This window comes from Panthera pardus, unplaced genomic scaffold, assembly GCF_024362965.1.
Source record: "Panthera pardus isolate Hobbes unplaced genomic scaffold, ASM2436296v1 HiC_scaffold_2, whole genome shotgun sequence".
Lineage (NCBI taxonomy): Eukaryota > Metazoa > Chordata > Mammalia > Carnivora > Felidae > Panthera > Panthera pardus.
In genome coordinates this window covers 67403834-67425974 of record NW_026526765.1, presented here as the reverse complement: position 1 = coordinate 67425974, position 22141 = coordinate 67403834, and the positions used below count along the sequence as shown (strand labels likewise).

Below are 22141 nucleotides of genomic sequence, written 5' to 3'. Positions count from 1 at the left end.
TAATTGTAGACTACATCTGGTCGCTGTTGCATGTTGTGCCCCCCCCACCCCTTAAACAACCCTTAAAAAATGTAAAAGCAATTTATTAGCTCCTAGGCCATACAGAAAAAGGTAGGCTGGATTTAGCCCTTAGGCTGTAGTTTACTGACTACCCAGCCAGTGCCTGTCTAATGTGCTTATTAGATATTTGTTGAATTCAAAGAGATGTCACAGAGACCAGCTTTGAATCAGTACCACACTGATCCGTAGATGCATGTGAGCTGTCGTATGCAGAAAAGTGAGAACTATTTCAATGTGCAGAAGTTTCCTGCGATTCCTGAGTGATGGTGATCAGGGAGTCTAGGGTAGTTGGAACAGCGAAAGTACAATAACATTCTTTGTGCTGAATCCAACTTTAAATTTTAAGACAGAAAGTTCTGAAAAATAACTGACTGTTTATCCTCACAATAACCCTGACAGGTTATTTACATTGCATAGAAGTTGAAGTTCAGAAGTTACACAGTTTGCTCAAAGTCACACAAGTGGTATGCAGAGACAAGGAGACACAAATGCAGGTCAATCTGAATGCAAACCCTAAACTCCTAATCTTGAATATAAATTTTTAAAATACTATTGACTTGAAACAATTGTTTGGACAACCTATTGGCTCTTCCAGATCTACCTAATCAAAAATGAGGAAGATGTTATTGGATGTAGTAACTAATCATCCAGTCCTCCATTCAGGACTGAGGCATTCACTCCCCCAGCTGCTGGGAGTGTTGGCTGATATAAGGCTAAAAAACTGAGCCCTCCCCCAAGAACTACCCTCAGCTGAAGACAGCCCCCTCCTTAGGGCACCCTTCAACAAGTGACTTGTTACATGGTGAGTGCCTATGTGTAAAAGCCAAGTGGGAGAGATCCGATAGGCCCTCTCAGCTCTAGAGCTCCCTGTGGGATCAGCTGATGCTTTATTTGGAGAATACTACACCATTCAACATTTGGCTTTCTCTCTCATCCCAGCAAGTGTTGATCCTTATGCTTTCCAATAAAGTTCCTCCATGTAAACCTCCATCTCAGAATCTCTTACCAGGAAATCTAACATAAATTAGTACAGGCGTTTCTGACCCTGCTTAAGTCAATGACAAAAATGAATCTGGAGAAACAAAGGGCAGTGCATAACCTGTACCACTGGAGTCAGTTTTCTTAGATTGTCCATAAACTCCCTGGATTTACGTATAAAACTGTGCTTACATGCCTTTTTATGGAAGACAGTAGTTAGAATTGCGTTCCAAAGGGATGGAGGATCTAATGAACACCACATCACTACAAACAATGGGTGGACAATGACCCATTATAAACATCAACTTTGTTCTTAGAGTGATGGTTTAAGTAGACCTAAATCCACCCAATGATCTCACACAGCCTTTTTTTCTGTGATTTACCATAAGAGATGGTGTCAAACACCTTGCTGCAATATGTTTGTTAGAGTGCTCCCCTGATCTAATCCAGCGGAGTAAATTGATTTTATTAAGGCAGACAGATAACTTTACTCTGTCCTTGAATTCCCTTTTAACCACATTATTTAAAACATTTCCAGAACAAAAGTAATTTTCTTTGATGGAGAAGACAAATGAAATAGGACTTGAGTAATTCTGTCTGCCATCAATAATAGAACATGTGCCTGCTCTAAGTCTACCACTTTCTCGCTTCTCTGGCTCAAAAAATATCAAAGAACTTTTTTTTTTTTTTAATTAGTGAAGCTATTGTTTCTTTGCTCTGGTTTCAAATTATCTTACCATTTTCGTTATCCTTGGATTTGCTCCAAGGATCAGACTGTTTGAGACCTTGCACTAGCTCTAGCTCTCACTTCTAACTTAACTCTTCCCATGTTGTGCCTTGTCTTGATCATGTAACCCTCCTTCCACATTTTGTATACTTTCTTTTTAAATTATAGAGTCTCAGAATGAGGTTAGAGATTCATTGCCCTATTTCCCCAAAAGAACTTTCAGAAAAGTGCTTCTCAAAAATTTTCATCAGTACCAATACCTTAAAACTTTATTATTAATACCGACCTGATGAACTGTGGAGCCACCAGAACCCTGAGCATCTGAAGAACGTGTCACAGGAAGTGGAGGTACAAGATCCGTTTTTGAACTGCAGAGGATTTGTTTTAGAATTAACAATTGAGATAGTACCTAGAATCACAACTTGAGGTGGAAGAGAACTACAGAATAGAAAACATGTTTGATGTACCTTTATACTCCTTAAGAGTACCTACCACAATACTTTACACGGAGAGATGTTTAATAAATGTTTTTGCATTAAGTTGGGCAGGTTTTGCATTAAGTTGAGCAAGGTTTTGACTTGCTCAAAATCATAGAAGAACCAAGAGTAAAACATAAGTATGGTTCCCATGTGCTCTAGTTACTGTGACATGTATAAATGGCCTTTCGATTTGTTTCCAAAGAAGCATTTGTGGCCATTTATTCTTTTTCTATAAACCTATGTAGCTATAAATAGCCATGCTCTACATTTTACAAACAAAAAATAAAACCTGGCCTATAACTCTCGGCTGGACTAGCTTATGTCCCAACTTATTAATGTTTATCAAAATTTTGAGCCTTAATTCAGAGTTAAATGATTAACATTCCTATCCAGCAATACCAAGTACATGATACATAATTATTTCATTAACATATTCATTTAAAATATAGCACCTCTTGCGACTATATTGTGAGATACAGTCACTTTCCTCAAAAGAAAAACTGAATAACACAAAGAAATGACTACAACATACGATATTTGCTATAGTAAAAGAAAATGTCATCAGATCAAAAAGAAACATACACCATTTCTCAAATAAGGATGCATTATTCACAATAGAATAGTTAATGCATTTTCTTTTCTTGTAAAAGTTTCAGTGCATAGCTTGGGGGTACCATGATTCAGGCTAAGTATGGTCTAGATCTGTGCTGTCCAATATGGTAGCCACTAGCCATACAGGGCTACTTAAATTTAATTAAGAATATTAAATTTTCAGTTTCTCGGTCACACTACCCATCTTTCAGATACTTAACAGTTACAGATACAGAACATTTCCATCATTGCAGAAAGTCCTACTGTACTGTGCTGTTCCAGAACTGGAGTCCTGCAAGTGATAATGTACTCAAGCTTGCCCACTTACTTCACCTCCGAGAGAACGGATCGCTCTCCATCTGAACACTGAGACCTGCGATACTGGCGGTAACTTCGCGGTGAATGGGAATGCCTGATGCGGATTGGGTCACCTTGAGTCCTGAATAAGCAACCAAAAACATGGAAATAAACCAGAAGTCAGAAGAGGATAATTTGGAATTTTTCCTTAATATGGAAACCACAAAGGAATGACTTCAAGAATTTAAAAAGAACATGATCCCTCTGAGCTTAGAAAGCCTAAGTGGCTTCACTTTCAGGAGCTAACAGAAAACTGCCCTCTTGACCATTTACATGACCATTTCATTTACATGAAAATGAAGCTCTATTATTTGTATGCACATGAGTGTGTAGTTTTTTAATGAAAAATTCTAATGAAACTATTCCCTACAGTTGAATTTTTTCCAGTAGTGTGAAAGAAAAAAATCTGTAATGCAGACAAATGGCATTCCTATGAGGAAAGGTTGGTCCTTATCCTAGCTAATTAGCCTGTCATTAAGAATTCAATCTTTGGCCAAGAGATGAGGGGGTGGTAGGAAGGGGAGTTGGGGAGAGTGTGTACAAACCTGCAGTTTGACCAGAGTGGGAAGAAAGCATGGGTTACAGACGGAAATAAAGCAAGGAAGTAACCCCCCACCCCCACACACCCTTTCTCTTTACCAATTACAGCAGGGCAGAAAACAGTAAATAGATCATCTTCTGCTGCATCCTACACTGAATGGTGATTAGGGAATCCTGTTACGCTTCCATGGAGCACATTCAATGTGCTAGTTCTATGGGCTAATGTGGCAGGATTCAGGGCCAATACAACATCTTGTAGTGAATAAAAAGAAACATTACCAATCAATGAATCCCTTAAAAAAAAGAACTTAGGTTTTAGAACACATTAATTATCAAAAGCTCCTGTGTACCTACTTCATACAAACTGGCAGTTAATATATGATTGTGATTGTAGTGCAAAATAACAATTAGCTTTAATACACCCTTTTCTGCCTCTTTCTCTACATTTTTTTTTTAATGTTTATTTTTGAGAGGGAGAGACACAGAATGCAAGCAAGCGAGGGGGCAGAGAGAGAGAGGGAGACACACAATCTGAAGCAGGCTCCAGGCTCTGCGCTGTCAGCACAGAGCCTGACCGAACTCACAAACCATGAGATCATGACCTGAGCCGAAGTCAGATGCTTAACGGACTGAGCCACTCAGGCACCCCCTTTCCTACAGTTTTAATTTTAGTTAAAATGTAAAGACAAAGCCCTTCATAGAATACCACCGGAAAGTAAGAATGGACTATTCACTTATAAGTACTAATAAAACTTTTGTGACAAGATTTTCAAAGACATACTCACTCTATTTTAGTGTATGGAATCTCTTTTAATTGTTCTTCAGACAAACCAGAAGGATCCACAAGTTCCTTTCTAGAAGGGAATGAGCAAGAAAATTAAATTTATGAAGCTGATAGAAATACAACTGGCAGGTGAGTTTTTCCTTCCTAACCTTATCCCCAAACACAGTATTAGTAAAACTAAGGGAAATATAAGCCAGGAGCAAAGATTAAAAACCTAGTATGTATTCAAGGAAAAACGGGGGAAAAACCTTTTCTGTGGCTCTTCTACCTTTTTTCCAGTTTTTCTATAACTGGAATGTAGACGACTCTCCATCCATCATTTCTTTACAAAAGATCTGCTTCTCTCCCCTGTAGTATCTTTTTTCCTTCTGAATCTGTTTTCCCTGGTATTTATTTGTAAAACATTGTCCTGAGGCCATTTACAGGCGAGGCTAACTGGCCTTAAGAGAGAAGATGTCAGGGCTACCTGTAGAGGGGCTGCTGGCACGGGAAGGCACCACTGCTGTGAGTCCCATGTTCCACATAATGATGGCAATGAAGAAAGACTATGTGACAGGCTTCAGCCAGAGGCTGCCTCTCGGTGTCAGTGGTCTCCCTCGTAAACGCCTTAACACTACATGGGTTTTGAAACAAGAGGAAGAAAAAAATCAGTACTTACTGAATATGCTTCCATAACTCTTCTTTTGCTTGGATATCAGGGCTCCTCCTATAAATAGAAAAAACACCACTCATCTCTGCAAACATGCTTCATCGAAAAATCTAACAGCTAACTTTAGCCGAGCTACATTAATAGTTTTCAGACTGTGAAGTTCTTATTTGCCAGCTGGGACCAGACAACGAAAGACTGGGCAGGGAGAGCCAATGTGGGATAGCATAAAGATACAAGATAATTTATCTGCTAGTACTACTGAAAAAAATCACATAAAACCCAGCCACAGCCAAGGCTTTATCTGATGAAAGAGCCTAGAACTTGAAGAGCAAATCCACACACCCTCCACTGGTGATTTTACAGTGAAGATGATTCAGGGCTTCTGTTTCTGGTCCTTCTGGCTATTTCTAAGTAAAGGCAAAGAACTCATCCTGATTCTATTAATAGGAAAGATTCCCAACATGATCTGTGATTACCTAGTAGAAGCAGCAACCACAGGGAAAAGGGAATGGTGGGACAGCCCAGGCTGGCACACTGTGCCAGTGACCTACCTACCTTTCATATTACATCTCATGTTGTGTTTCTGGGCCAGAGCATGGGCCCAGAAATGCTGGGATCTATGTGTGGCTTATACTGTCACCTCTGTATGCCCTTCTCCATCCGAATCTACATACCCCACAAATCTCCAAAAATCCCCGAGTAGAAATTACACCACTACTTTTAATTTCCTAGAATGAGAAATTTCAAGTCATTATCCATGTGTTCACCCTCCCCACAATAGCAATGAATACTAGAAATCTATTATCACTGCAAGTGTTGCCACAGAATGATTTTTTTTCCTAGTGAGAAAATGATAAGCTTTCATTAGTCCTTTCAATAGAACCAAGGCCTAATAAAGGCCCAAAGAAAGGACGCAAAACCTAACAATTAAAAGGCCTGGTGCTACGCAAAGCCACAACAATACTCTGTCCTGTGGAATTTTACGTTCATAATCTGTATCAGCATTTTTGGGCTCAATATCACTTTCAACATATGATATTATCATTGCTTTCATTTTTCTAAGTAATAAGGCACCACTGAGGCATTCTGGTAGGACTTTCTGAGACCACAGAATACAATAAGCTACTTTCTAGCAATTAAATTGACTAAGTGGTTTTTTTCTTTAATGGAAAAAAAATCTGTAAAGGCCTTTTAACCAATTCAAAAGGAGTCAAAACATGGAAGATAAGGGGAGGGGATGAAGCCTTGGTCTCAAATGTAAAAATGTGATATTGTTAAATGTTGATTTTGTTATATAATAAAATTATATGCTTAAAAAAAATTTTTTTTAAGTTTATTTTGAGAGACAGAGCATGAGAGACAGAGAGAGGGGAGGGGCAGGGAGAGAGGAAGGAGATAATCCAAAGCAGGCTCTACACTGTCAGCACAGAGCCTGATGCAGGGCTCGATCCCATGAACCATGAGATTGTGACCTGAGCCAAAATCAAGAGTCACTGAGCCACCCAGATGCCCCTATACACTTTTTTTTTTAAAGTCTTAAGAAATGCTTCTTTGGAAGGATTTTCTGTAAGGAATCTGCCTTTCCTATGTTTGGCTGGTGTGATTCACTAGACAATATTTTACATGATACTTCCGGAGTATCAAGTATTTTACATGATACTTAGTATTAGTGCTAATACTAAAAAGCACTAAGCTATTTATACTATTCCCAGAGAAAAGATGGTTCTGCTTTACCTATACATCAGCATCTAATTGTCAGAGAGGGTCACCCAATAGTCTTAAGTATTACAGAATATCTAGGTTAGGAAGCCATTCTATTGAAAATCATTCTTATCTCTGAAGGTGCAATAGTAAGGCTATCTTTGAGTTGAAGAGGGTTTCTCAACCTCAACACTATTGACATTCTGGGTCAAATAATTCTTTGCTGTAGAGGGCTGTCCTATGCGTTGTAGGATGATTAGTAGCCCTATGGTCTCTGCCCATGATGTCAGTAATACCTCCCCACTGTGACAAGCAAAAATGTCCCCAGGCATTGCCAAATGTCCCATGGGGCGCAAAACTGCCCGAAACTGGAAATAACTGGTCAAAGGTTTGACCTGAAAGTAAAGTAGTTATGGTTGGGTGGAGGAACTGTGAGGCCAGGTCACTGTAGAGATCCATTATGTGATTACTGACACAGTGTCGGAGAGAATAATAGCAAAGCAGGAACTAAATCTTCAAATAATGAGGTAAGGGACGCATACACAAGGAGTGGTATAATCTGATGGCCTTAGATTCAAAACCGAGTGCTTTGAGGAAAGAGGAAGGGAGAATAAGAAAAAGCAATGAGGGGCAAGTAGGATGTGCCTGTCCCCCATGACCACCATATCAGGCTAGTGAGAGACAGATGATGAATATAAGCAACATACAAAACACTTGATAACTGGATACTTCTGAGTGCTGGAATTGCAGGTAATTTTATTATTCATACTTACCTATCTTTTCTGATTTATTTTTAGTCAAGAGAATTTTTTTAAAGTTTATTTATTTTTGAGAGAGAGAGAGAGCACAAGCAGGGGAGGGGCAGAGAGAGAGGGAGACGGAATCCCAAGCTGGCTCCACACTGTCATGGTCAAGAGAATTTCTAACTTTAGGTATAAAAAAAGAAAAACATAAAAACATTTCCATGGTTTAAAAAATTACTATTGTTGCAATTCCACAGGCAATACCTTTCATTCCCATCTTGTAAGAATTAGCAGAAATGTTACCTTAACCCAAATGGGAACATTAGTCCTTGGAGCCATAAATACTGGTCCTAAAAGATTCAGGAATTTAGTCTAGATGTTTAAGTTCTATAGCATCTATAATAAGCATCTACGATTGTCATGTTTAAGTTACTGAGTTCTGAAATGCCCAGCAGTTTCAAGCAGCTTTATGTCAGGGAGAAGTTCCAAAGCTAAAAACAAAAAAACAAAAACAAAAAAAACAATTTCCTCCAATTGCTAGACCACCTGTGATTTAACAAATGTAAATACCGGCAACATGCTAATGAGGAATGTATTATTCTTATGCTTACATCTGCACACATTTAATCAATAATTTAGGATGATTTCATGATCTGCAGCTCAACATCATTTTGTGAATTTAGAAAGCTGTGGGATTTTGACAGCCATTTTTCTTAATTAAAGGGCTCTTAATTATGCAGATGTTTTATTTGAACTCTCCAAATAAGTTCCTAAGGAAATAGAGCATATATATATATAATACACATGAAGTTCAATATTAGTCCCATATTTTTCAAAAACAAAACATCCCTCATCTACACCTGATACCAATAGCCCAATATAAATATTCATTTTTCAGAGAAATTAGCTTTGATGAGACATCATTTAGAGTCATCTTCTCCTTTCTTCCAAAACTCTAAGAACAACACTTGTTAAATCTACAGTGTTTAAACCCCATCACTGCATACAGTCTTTTACATCTCCCTAATGTTACGATTATATTAACTAGAAAACACTATATGTTATACTATGGGATACAATACACTATATTTTTATGTACTATAATAAACTAAAAAATAAATGAGGTAGCATTTGACTTCATGCTTTTGTGACCTTACCACTGAACGCTGTTCTAAAAGGAAATTTAGACTTGAAAATGTTACTAAGAAAACTGTAAGTTTATAAAACATCTTTATTTTAAAAATTCAAAGCCCTTAACAAATATCTCATTAATTCCTCATCATATTCCTGAGTGCTCAGAATAGACATGATTAAGAGAAAGCTTAATCTTCCACTCCTTCCCTCCCTCTGTCAGAATTAAAGAAGGATTAGGAAGCCACAGGGCTCAGCAACCTGGCTACTGAAGATCATTCAAGGAGTCACTTCCAGAACCTACATGCTAAATCTCTGAGGAATCAGACTTCGGTTTTGTCTTTAATGGGAACATCACTTCACCCTGACAATCCCATCTTCACATCAATTATTTTTGAATAAAAATAGTGAGACCTTACCACCACCAGAGGGAGCATGAGCCTTCTCGCACACACAAGTTGAACCTATGAGAACTATTGTTTCAGCTTCATTGCCTCTTCCAAACATAGCAATGAGTTTTACTAATTAGTTTTACTAATATAGAAAAGCATTTCCACCAAAAGTTTCTAATGATAAGTAAACAAGAATGTCATGGCAATGCAGCTTCAAAATGTACTAGAAAGAACTGTACTTCTCAACATTTTCCTAGATGAGATCCAAGAGAGAGGGGGTTTGTATTTTATACTATTGTATGTCTCTGGCATTTATAATACATAAAATTTTCTAGCTTTTTATTGTAAATTTGAAAAATAAAATGAATGAATCATGTGAATGATGTATCATAACATTCTAAACCCTCAGTGAATATATGTCCATATAGCAATTTATTGACATGGTAGTAGGAACTAAGAATATGGGAGTAATTGACAGTTAAGTGGTTTACTGTATATCTGAAATGTTAATTATATGTGAAGAACAATTTTAATTACTTTCTCAGATCCTGCTCTAGTCATGTTACCATTTTTTAAAAAAGCAGTAGCGATTCTTGGGGTGCCTGAGTGGCTCAGTCAGTTGAGCATCTGATTCTTGGTTTTGGCTCAGGTCATTATCCCAGGGTGGTGGGATCAAGCCCGGCGTTGGGCTGGGCTCTGCACTGAGCGTGGAGCATGCCTAGGATTCTCTCTCTCTCCCTCTCCCCTTCTCCCTGTCTCTCTCTAAAATTAAAAAAAAAATTTTTTTAATTAAAAAAAAACATTAAAAAAAAAAGCAGTAGTGGTTCCTAAATTTGCACAGAACCAAATTATAATCTTCATTTGAGTTGGCCCCACCCCGCTCTCTTCACATCTCACCTCCTCTTTATCTCAAGGGAAAAAAATCAGTACCTTACAGCATTTCTAGAGATTGCCCAAGACCTAGAGAACTTATTATAGTAACTGTAATCCCAAGTATGATATCACAGATACTTGTCATATAGGACTTGAATTTTCAGCAATATGAAAATGGTATTATCTGTTTGTAGAGATGACACTGGGAGTTCATGGAGATTAGGCAGTAAGCTAACATTGGGGAGGCCCAGAAAGCAGAGGTCTGACAATGGCACCCAGCAAATAACTTTCTTAGTTGTCAACGAACCTCAGGTTTTTAATGTCATAGCTCAAATGAAAGAGAGCTCAGTTTGTCCATATAAGGTAGGTATTCCATCATCTTGCAGAGTTGTAACAGTTTTATCCAGTTGCCTACTTGACATTTCCATTTGATTACACACTTGGTTTCTCAAACCTAACAAAACAAAAATCTTGACACTCTCTCCACACACATCTCCAGCCCATCTCACCCACCTCAGTAAAACCTCATGACTTCCGCTCCACCCATCAGTCCCAGATTGCAAATTCATGCAAAATACCTGTCACACTCCCAAATCCGCCAGCACTGCTTCCAAAATGTGTTTTCATCCACTTCTCTTCATTTCTGAGCTAAAACCACCTCTTACACCTAGCCCAGAGGTTTTCCAGTTGCTCTTCCTATGTCCTTTCTCCTTCTCAGTCTGCTTTTTACCAAGGAGGTAGAGTAACTTCTGAATGAACTACTCTTCAAATAGATTTTTTTTTCACTTGGAATTTCTTTAACTGCATTTTGGTCATATCAGCTATATAATTAATCAATCAACCAAGTTCAGTTACAAAGTCATCCCAAATATTTGCTAAATCTTTTTTATGGCTTGCTTTAAACCTAAATTCCAGAAAGATGCACATCAAACTCTTAAATGGGGTTCTCTCCTAAGACTGCATTTTTCTGAGATAATCCTGTACCTGATCTGATATTTTTATCATGTAAATAAGATTAAAATTAAAGTTTAAATAATATTTTAAGTTTAAAGTACCACTGGATTCTTTTCTGATTTCAGCTGATCTGATAAAAGCAATACTGAGTTTAAAGGCATATCCTACCTCAAAAGGGTATTCTGAACCTCTGCTTCTGGACACAATGGAATAACTGGTTTCAGAGGGACCCTTCCCTCCTCAAGGACTATAAAATAAAACAAAATATACAAAGCAACTGTTTCTCAGACATTGGGCAACAGACAAGATAAGCCTATGATGTTTGAGAGAAGAGAAGCACAAGGCAAGCCCCCTCATTTGCTTCGGTTTTCTCTGGGGGGACTTTCCCAGTATGGGACAGGGAAGTGGAGCTCAAGAGGCAACAGTCTCACGTGGCTGGGGAGGCAGAGATCAGAATGTGAGGCTACTGACCAGGCTGGAATTTACATTGCAGGATAAAATTAAAAAGGGGACTTCAGAAGTCTGTACGGGGTTTTCCTTAAGAGGATGGCTGAGTATATTCATTGCACTTAATCTCTACATAAGCGGGGTAAGACTATACGAGGCCTAACAGAGAGAAGCTGCTGTAAGACTTAGAGCCGAGCAGAGACACCAGAGAGTGTGAAGTGGTAGGAGACAGAGTTCTGATGCAGTTGCTGTGGAAAAGCCATGCTGAACACTGTATGCTTCAATTAAGACTCCAGAAAGGCCAAGCTTTAGGAATGGGGATGAAGCCTAAAGTAAAAAAACACATCCTAAACTAATGAAAAAGTCTGAAAAGTCCCACACTACCAAAGCATAAACCCAAGCATAAAAAATAAGATTGAAAGTAGCCACCAGTAATTTAGCCACCTGCCTGAACAAAATTTGACTCTTTAAAGAAAGACAGCATAGGGGCGCCTGGGTGGCTCGGTTAGTTAGGCGTCTGGCTTCGGCTCAGGTCATGATCTCATGGTCTGTGAGTTCAAGTTCCACGTCAGGCTATGTGCTGACAGCTCAGAGCCTGGACCTGCTTCGGATTCTGTGTCTCCCTCTCCCTGCCCCTCCCCTGCTCATGCTGTGTCTCTGTCTCTCAAAAAAAAAAAGTGAATAAACGTTAAAAAAAAATTTTTTTTTTCAAGAAAGGCAGCATAATCCAGACCTCCTAATTAGACATCATCTAAAATTTTCAGCATATATGGGGTGCCTGGCTGGCTCAATCAGTACAGCATACAACTCTTGATCTTAGGGTTATGGGTTCGAGCTCCATGTTGGTGTAGAGATTATTTAAAAATAAAAACTTTAGGGGCACCTGAGTGCCTCAGGCAGTTAAGTGTCCAACTCTTGGTTTTGGCTCAGGTCACAATCTCATGGTTTGTGAGTTTGAGACCCATGTCTGCTTGGGATTCTCTCTCCATGCCCCTCCCCTGCTTACTCACTCATTCTCTCTCTAAAAATAAATAAATAAACTTAAAAAAATAAATAATAAAATCTTTAAAAAATAAATTTTCTGCATACAATAAAAAATTATTATATATGTAGAGAGATAAATATAATCATAATCTAAAAATAATAAAAGTAGTCAATAGAAACATTTTTAAAGACAGATGTGGGAATTCACAAACAAGAGCTTTAAAACATCTTGTAAATATGTATATAACAACTTATAGGAAAATATGGACATAATAAATGGATACATGGGAAATCTCAACAGAGAAATGAAAACTATTAGAAGAACAAAAGTAAAAGTCAGAGAGCTTTAAGAGGAGACTGGATAATACAGGGTGAAAAGAATTGACTAAGCTGAAAACAAGTCAACAGAAATCAAAATTTAAAGGGGAAAAAATATTTTATAAATGAACAAAACCTTAGTTGCTTTTGGGACAATATTAAGTGGTCTAGCATATATACAATTTGATACCCAAGAAACAGAAGACTGAATGGGTCAGGAAAAAGAATTGGAAAATATAATGGCCAAAAGTCTCCTAAATTTGGTGAAAAACATCAAATTACAGAAACATAGATAATAAATATAAAGATGACATTTAGCTATACCATAGTCAAACAAATAAAAAGATAATGAAAAAAATCATAAAAGTAGCTGGTGAAACAAAAGACAAATTCCATACAGTGCCTATGGAATGAAGACAGACTTATCAGAAATGACAGCAACCAGAACACAACAGAACAATCTCTTTAAGTGTGAAAGAAAAAACTATCAACTTAGAATCATATAACTAGTGAAAACATCTGCTCCAAACAAGGGTAAGATAAAGACATCTTCACATAAACGAAGAGAATTCCTCATCTGCAGACTGGTACTACAAGAAATGCTGAAGGAAGGAAAATGGAATGTCAGATCTAGAGGAAGAAATAAAACACACTGGTCATAGTAAATATGTGGGTAACTGTACTCATTCTTTTTTGCTTATTTATCTTTGAGAGAGAGAAAAAGAGAGTGTATGTGCCTAAGCTGGGGAGGGGCAGAGAGAGAGGGAGAGAATCCAAAGCAGGTTCCACCCTACCAGTGCAGAGCCTGATGTGGGGCTTGTGGGCTCGAGCCCACAAACTGTGAGATCATGACCTGAGCTGAAATCAAGATTTGGATGCTTAGCTGACTGAGCCACCCAGGCACCCCACTGTATTCATTTTCTATTGCTGCTGCAGAAAATTGCCACAAATTTAATGGCTTAAAACAACACAAATTTTTTTAATATGAAATTTATTGTCAAATTGGTTTCCATACAACACCCAGTGCTCATCCCAAAAGGTGCCCTCCTCAATACCCATCACCCACCCTCCTCTCCCTCCCACCCCCCATTAACCCTTAGTTTGTTCTCAGTTTTTAAGAGTCTCTTATGCTAAAACAACACAAATTTTTTATCTTACAGTTCTGTAGATCAGAAATCTGACCAAGGTCTCACTAGACTAAAATCAAGCTGTGACAGGGATGCATTCCTTTCTGGAGGCTCTAGAAGAAAATCCATTCCCCTACCTCTTCCAACTTTAGAAGCTGCCCACATTCTTTGGCTCATTGCTCCTTCCTCCATCTTTAAAGCCAACTACAGCAGATTGAGTTCAAACTGCATAATTTTCACTCCCTCTTCTGTCTTTCCTTCCACTTTTTAAGAACCCTTCTGATTACTTTGAGCCCATTTGGATAACTCAGGAAAATATCCCTGGCAGAAGGCCAGCTGATTAACAATCTTAATTCTACCTGCAACCTTAATTTCCCTTTGTCATCTAACATAAAATACTTACATGTCATGGAGGTTAAGATGTGGACCTATCTAGGGGACTGTTTTCTGCTACATTACTATAACTTTTCCCCCCCTCTTTTCTTAATTTCTTTAAAAAACAACTAAACTGTTTAAGCCAAGATAATAACATTATAATATGGGGCTATTAACATGCAAAATTAAACTATATGCCAGTAGCACAAAGGAAAAAGAGAGGGAATAAATGGAGCTATATTTTTCTAAATTTTACAAAAAATATTACATAAAATTATACATGCATTTTACATGAAATATTATGATATTAATCCTAAACACATTATGATAAATTAAAGAACCATACTGTAAGCCATGGAGAAACCACTAAAGAAAAAAATAATAAGTATAGGGAAGATGTTAATTAAAAGTAAAATGGAGAACCAAAGTATCCATTTAACACAAAATATAATAGGAAAAGGAGGAACAAAGCAACAAAAAAGATAAATGGGAAAAAGAGCAAGATAGGAGGCTATTAATGTATTAATAATTATATTAACTGTAAACATACTAACGTTCAATTTAAAAGGTAGAGATGGTCAGACTTGATTAAAAAAAAAAAAAAAGACCAACCATTTGCTGTCTACAAGTAATCAAAAGATGGACTCTAAATATAGAGACATACTTTGGTGGTGCCTGGTGGCTCAGTTAGTTAAGCCACCAACTCCTGACCGAGGCTCAGATCATGATCTCACAGGCATGAGATTGAGCGTGAGGAACTCCGCACGGGGCTTGGAGCCTGCCCGACATTTTCTCTCCCTCTCCCTCTGCCCATCCTCTGCTCCTGCATCCTCTCTCTCCCTCTGTCTCTTCTCTCTCTCTCTCTCTCTCAAAAAAAAAAAAAAAAAGACATACTTTGGCTTAAAATAAAAGAATTACAAGTACATAACATTCAAACAGTGAGCATGAAAAAGATTTGTAATGGTTATATATATACACACATAAGAGTTTGCGTGCCTGTGTGTGTAGTAGACATAGGGAAAAGAATATTACCAGCAAAAAGAAAACATTTCACTATAATAAAACAGTCAATTCCTCAGGAAGACAAAAAAAAATTGCAAATATACCAGAGCTTCAAAATAACTTTAAGCAAAAACTGACAGAACTGGGGCACCTGGGTGGCTCAGTCAGTTAACCTTCCTACTCTTTATTTTGGCTGGGGTCATGATCTTGTGGTTGGGTGAGATTGAGCCCCGCATCCACACTGACAATGCAAAGCCTGCTTGGCATTCTCTCTCTCTCCCTCTCCCTCTCCCCCACTTGGGTTCTCCCTCTCTCTCTCTCTTTCTCTCTCTGTCTCTCTCTTTCAAAATAAATAAAAAGACTTTAAAAAACATGACAGAACTAAAACAGATAAATTCATAATCAACTTTGGAAATTTTAACATCCCTCTCACTCAATGACTGGAGAGTAAACAAATTGGAAAAGACAGAGGCCATCAGAACACCATCAGCTAACTAGATATACTTGACATTTACAGACTACACCGAATGACTGAGAATACTCATTCTTCCCAAGTCTATCAGATCATTCATCATCATATGCTAGGTCATAAAACAAGTCTCAATAAATTTCAAGGGATTAAAATCTTACAGATTATTTTATCACAATGGAATTAAATTAGATATCAATAATAGGCACAACCTGGGTGGCTCAGTCGGTTAAGCTTCCAACTTTGGCTCAGGTCATGATCTCACAGCTTATGAGTTTGAGCCCCACGTCGGACTCTCTCCTGTCAGCACAAAGCCCACTTCAGATACTCTGTCCCCCTCTCTCTCTGCCCCTCCCCCATCTCTCTCTCTCTCTCTCTCTTTCTCTCTCTCAAAAATAAACATAAAAAAAATCAATAATAATGAGATATCTAGAAAACCCCCTAATATCTGGAAATTAATCAACACACTACTAAAAAAAAGTCCACCATCAAAGAAATCACAAGAGAAATTAAAAATTATTTTGAATTACATGATAATGAAAACACTTATTAAAATATGTGACATATAGTTGGAGGGAAATCTGCAACTCTGTACTTATATTTAAAAAGGAGAATGGTTTACAGAATGCCTGGGTGGCTCAGTTGGTTAAGCGGCCAACTTCAGATCAGGTCATGATCTTGCAGTTCACACAAGTTCAAACCTGGCATAGGGCTCTGTGCTGACGACTTAGATTCTGTGTCTCCCTCTCTCTCTGCCCCTCCACCACTTGCGTGCTCTGTCTCTCTCAAATATAATAAAAAACATTTTTAAAAAAAGGTTTAAAATCGTTGTCATCTTAAGAAGATGAAAAAAGAATAAAAGACAAAATAAACAGAAAGAAATAATAAAGAGTGGAAATCAATGAAATAGACAACAAAGAAAAACCCAAAGTTCTCTGAAAAGATAGATTAAGGGAAAAATTAAGAGAAACACAATCAACATCAGGAATAAAAGAGGTAATATCACAACAGATGTTAAAAAGACACTAAAGCATTATTATGAACAAGTTTTTGCTAAAAGATTTGACAAGTTAGATAAAATGAACAAACTCCTTTTAAAACATGTATTACTCAAACTCACACAAAACAAGTAAAAAACCTGAATAGCCCAATTTATCACTGTTTAAGAAATCAAGTTTATAATTTGAAACTTTCCACTAAGGAAATTCCAGACAGAGATGGTTTTACTGGTGAATTATATCAAATATTTAAGGAAGGAATAATGTTAATTTTTTACTTCACTCTTTCAGAAAATGAAGAAAAAGGGAACAATTCCCAAATTATTTTAAATGACCAGTAAAACCCCATTGCCAGAAACCTGACAAAGATACTTACTACAAGAAAATTATAGACCAGTGTTTCTCAACAAAATAGTATCAAATAGAATCCCACAATATACAGAAAAGATAATACATCATGACCCTGAGGGCTTATCTCAGGAATGCAAGGATGTATCATTCAAAGCAAATCACTGTAATTCTCCCACTAACAGCATAAAGAAGAAAACCCATATAAAGTCACCTCAGATGCAGAAAAAGCTTATAACAAAATTCAAGATTCATTCATGATAAAAAAAAAAAAAAAACCTCTTACACTAGAAACAGAATGGATCTTCCTCAGTCTTACAGCTAGCATCATACTTAACATATTGAATGTTTCCTCTATAGGAAAAAGAACAAGCCAAGGAGGTCTCCTTTCATAACACTTCTTTTCAAAATTGTAATACAACACTAAAATGGAAGATCTAGCAAGTGCATTAAGGAAAAAACAGAAATAAAAAGAAAAAAAAAATAGAAATAAAGGGAAGTAGTCCCTGGTCACAAACAATGGGACTGTAAATGTGGGAAATTCTAAGAAATTAAAAAAAAAAAAAAAAGCTTCTGGAGATATGAAATCAATTTAACAAGGTTGCAGGATGGCAAGATACAATATTAATATCAAAAAATAATTTGTGTTCCTATCTACTAACCAACAATTGGAGAATAACATTTTTTTAAAGTACAGTTCAGTACCATTAAAAATATTAAACATTTAGGGTTAAATGTAACAAAATAAATGCAATAACGCTGTCCTGAAATCCAAGAAACACTGCTGAAAGTTGTTAAGAGACTTAAATAAATGGATGGTTAAGAATTTTCTCCAAACTGACCTGTAGATTCAGCGTAAGTCTAAAGTCTATTTTTTACTTTTTGGTAGAATCTAACAAGCTGATTCAAAAATTCACACAGAACTGAAAAGACCTAAAATAGCTAAAGCAATCTTGAAAAAAAAATTAGAGAATTTACACTGCCTGATTCAAGTCTTACTATAAAGCTACAGTAACCAAGACAACTTGGTGGCTTAGGGATAGACAACTAGATCAATGGCCCACAGATAAGCAGTCAATTGATTTTCAACCAAGGCCCCAAGGCATTTCAATAAAGATAGTCTTTTTTGTAACAAATGGTACTAGAATAGTGCATAAACAACTGGAAAAAACTTCTCAATATCTACCTCTACCTCACACATACTGGACAATTAATTCTAGATGGATGACAGACCTAAATACAAAAGCAAAATCTATAAACCTGCTAGAAAAGGATATGAGAACACCTTTGCAACTTTAGGGTAGGCCCATATTCCTTAAGATATAAAAAAGCCTTAACTATAAATGAAAACAAAATGATACATTGGTCTTCACTGAAATTTAGAAAATCTGCTTATCAAAAGACAATGTTAAGAACATGATAAAGCAAACCACAGCCAGGAAGAAAATATACACCATACACATATCTGAAAAAGAACTTATATCCAGACTACATAAAGAATGCTACATATAAATAATAAAAAGGAAACAATCCTTAATTTTAATCCAATTAAAATGCGCAAAAACTTCAACACTAAAAGTGAAGATATACGAACAACCAAAAAGCACAGGAAAATGTGGTTAACATCATAGTCATCAGGCAAATGTTAATCGAAACCATCATGGAATACCTCTTCAGGCCAAGTAGACTACCTGAAACTAATAAGACAAAACTAAGGATCTGCAAGAATGGGGCAGAATTAGAACTCTCGTTCATTGCTAGTGGGGGTGTAAAATGATACAGCCTCCTTGGAAATCACGGTGGTAGTTACTATTACATATAATATGGTTAGAAATATCCCTTAATCCAGCAATTCCACTCAGGTATTTATCCCAGGGCATAAAATAACATACTCCAGGGATACACGTGTATGAATGTCTATAGCAACTTTTAACATAATAGCAAAAACTGGAAACCATCCATATGTCCATCAAGAGAAGAATGGATAAACAAATTGTGGTAAAATCATACAATGGACTATTACTCAAAAATTTTACATATTGCCTCAAGTAATGTTTTTTGACCTCCTTAAATTTTATATATAAAATTTTTCCTAATTGTATTTTACTTTTCCCTTTTTAATAAATGAAATTTAGTACTGGCATTTAATTGAATTTAGAATGTTTTAGAAATTATTAGAAAAATTAAACATGTCTTTTAAGATTTAACAAGTCACCAAACATTGTGTATAGAAAGTCCCTCATAGAAGAAGATTCCACATGGAAAGGTAAAAGCGTGATTACAAAAGATTTACCCGTGAGTATGTTGCATCCTGATCTTGGGGATTCTGTGCCTTTTGGTTAAACTGTCAACAATGAGGTCTTGATTCTTCCAGTTCTAAACCTCTCTTTTATAATGGAGCTGGGGGAAGGTGGTATCCAAGACAAAGGAAACTTTTTATTAACTTCTGCTTTAAATTGAATATTTTAATTAGGTTCCACAACAAAAACATTATGGAGCAATGAATAAATCTGTAAGGGAGTAGTACACTGCATAGTGACAACTTGCAAATTTTTTATTACAAAAGAAGCAGACATCACTCAATATGATGTACTACCGATAAAAGCAAACTCTAGGATACCTTCTAATTAAAAAGTAAGCATCTAAGACTAAAAAGCATCCCTTAGAGTCACACAGGGTTCTGAGATGTATCTTCTAGAATCCTCTCCTGGCCTCTGTTAACTTGAGCTGCACCCTTCTGCCTGACTCCCTAGAAGCCCCTCACCTACCTACAGCTTGTCTCTGCATCCACTCCCTGGCATCCTTCCACCATTCTGAGACACTAATCCCTTCCTCCGCAAATAAGCAACACCAGACAACTAACCACCTAAGATCACAAAGGGATGGGTAGTTAGTCCCAGCTCACTTTCAAAAGGTAAGCTTTGAGAAGGGGTGTGGGGATGGGGATATCTAAATCTGGATGATGCGCACATTTAAAAAAACATAAAAATTTTATCAGCTCAAAAGAAAATTAATCTGGGGGACTGGCAATCTCATCATTACGGGTAATTGTGCTCACACATGGCATTGCCTAGCAACAGAAGGAGCAGGCAAATCCCAACATTGGGGTGTAATGAATCACTCACTGACTACTGCTCACAAATGGTAATTTAATAGGAAGATATTCACATCTGGTTCAATCTCAAACAAGACTTCAGAGAATTCTGCAGACTCCAATTGAGAGAAACAGCAGGTACTTCACCAAGAGCCAGGCTCCAGAACAAAGACTACGCCTACTTACTCGGTTGAATGTATGCTTTGTTTAAAAACAAAACAAAACAAAACAAAACATAGTTTTGATAGCCTCGTTTCTGACATTTTGTTTTGGCACTGCTCCAACTTCTATGGCTTCAGATATAGTTAATGAGTGCCACAAACATAAGAAGGTAAATATGACAAACAAACAATGGGACAATCATGGTTGAACTACAATCACTTTAGACCTCAAAGAGACAGCCCAATCTGCCCAAGAATCTGCATGCTACTTCAAGCTCAGTGTTTTTGAAGAAAGCTACAAAAAGAATCCACGTACGAGCGAGATCTATGTCTGGATCGTCTGTTGTTGGGGTCCGCCTGATTTTTTTCCTTTTGTCTCCTTAATACAGCTTCCCACTGAGGCGCTGAATCAACCATATCATTCTCCTGACGTATTCTGAAAAGAAAGACCATTCATCTCAAGTTAATATTCACATGTGTGGTGCTCTAGTTTTTGGTTCACCCTAAACTTGGTTTTAAAAGTTAAGAAGTTATCAAATAAGTTATTGAAAACTTATTAAGAAATGAAAAGTTATTCAAGGAACAGTTTTATTAAAATCACTTAAAGCTAAGATGTATTAACTGGATTAATATATCCATAAGTAGATAAGTGTACACACACACATATAAGTCTGTTAGAATATTTATACATAAATATGGAAGTATATATTAGTTTCAAACTTCTATCTTTGGCTTAAAAGCTTCTAAGAAATAGGCATGTCAAACAAAAACCTCATTTAAAACATATTTAAGGTTTGACTAAAGAAACAGTTAGTGTCTGCTATGGAGCCATTCTAAAATCATGAAACAGAATATTTTTTAAATGTACTAACCAAAGTAGCAATAAATAATTTTACTTTGAAGCACTCTTAAAATTTCACACTAATTGTCAAATTTTTCATGAACAAAAGGTGCCAGATACAATTCCCATTTTTAAGATAGAAAACCAGAAGTACAAGAAGCCACAAGTGGTGGCACCGTGTGTTAGCCGCTGAGCAGGTACATGCCATTCTGATGAGGGCAGCCTCACCTGGCCAAGAGGCAGGCAAGGTTCAACACTCCTGCAGACAGGGGCCAGGCAGGGAATGTAAACAAGGGAAAGGAAAACCCAGGGTGGCGGCTACTGGGGGATACAGGCAGCTGCCATGTGAGATCGGACAGTGTTTCCAAATCCTCTGATTTTTTTTTTAAGGATAATCCACAAATTTGGGCTTTTAAAGTGAACTCTTCCAATTTTCAAGTGCTGACAACCAATTCTGAACATTCAAATCCTGTTTGACCTAACAATGCCTATCCATTCACCACACTGAAGTTTTGGATTTTTGGTGTATCAAGTCTTTCTTTTTCCTTCTTCTTTTTTTTGAATAGTTTGTTTAATGTTTATTTATTTTTGAGAGAGAGAGACAGAGTGTGAGCAGGTGGGGGCAGAGAGACACAGAATTTGAAGCAGGCTCCAGGCTCCGAGTGGTCAGCACAGCGCCCGACATGGGACTCAAACTCATGAACTGTGAGATCATGACCTGAGTGAAGTCAGACACTTAACCAACTGAGCCACCCAGGTGCTCCTGTATCAAGTCTTCCTAACAACAGAGGTAAGGTGTTGCAGGGGACAGGTTGGGAAGAAGTATTAGTTAAAGCAATCCTGTCTGAAATGCACTGCAATGATTCTGTGAAGCCATGGGTATTCTCTACAAAAATCAAACACCTGTTATTTGAATATTTAACTTAAAGTTTTTGTTAGTTCTTCAGGAAGTTGCTCTGGAGTATTCATTTCATACGCTGATGCTCCCAGGGTGTGGGACAGCAGCATGGAACTGTAA

The 22141-nt window shown here is 37.2% G+C and overlaps 1 protein-coding gene across 6 annotated transcripts in view; it reads right to left on the bottom strand.

The window, feature by feature from the left end:
* Positions 1–22141, bottom strand: part of EPB41L4A (erythrocyte membrane protein band 4.1 like 4A) — a 252054-nt gene that overhangs the window by 3196 nt on the left and 226717 nt on the right. For 4 of the 6 annotated variants that reach the window (XM_019450505.2, XM_019450506.2, XM_019450507.2 and 1 more), the window contains 5 exons: positions 20599–20718; positions 5175–5222; positions 4518–4586; positions 3164–3274; positions 2052–2133 (listed from right to left, as the gene is read on the bottom strand). In XM_019450505.2, the coding sequence (XP_019306050.2) occupies positions 2052–2133; positions 3164–3274; positions 4518–4586; positions 5175–5222; positions 20599–20718 (430 nt within the window). Of the gene's footprint in view, positions 1–2051; positions 2134–3163; positions 3275–4517; positions 4587–5174; positions 5223–19155; positions 19428–20598; positions 20719–22141 lie in introns of those variants that run through there. The other 2 variants (XM_019450508.2, XM_019450509.2) reach the window with 2 other exon arrangements.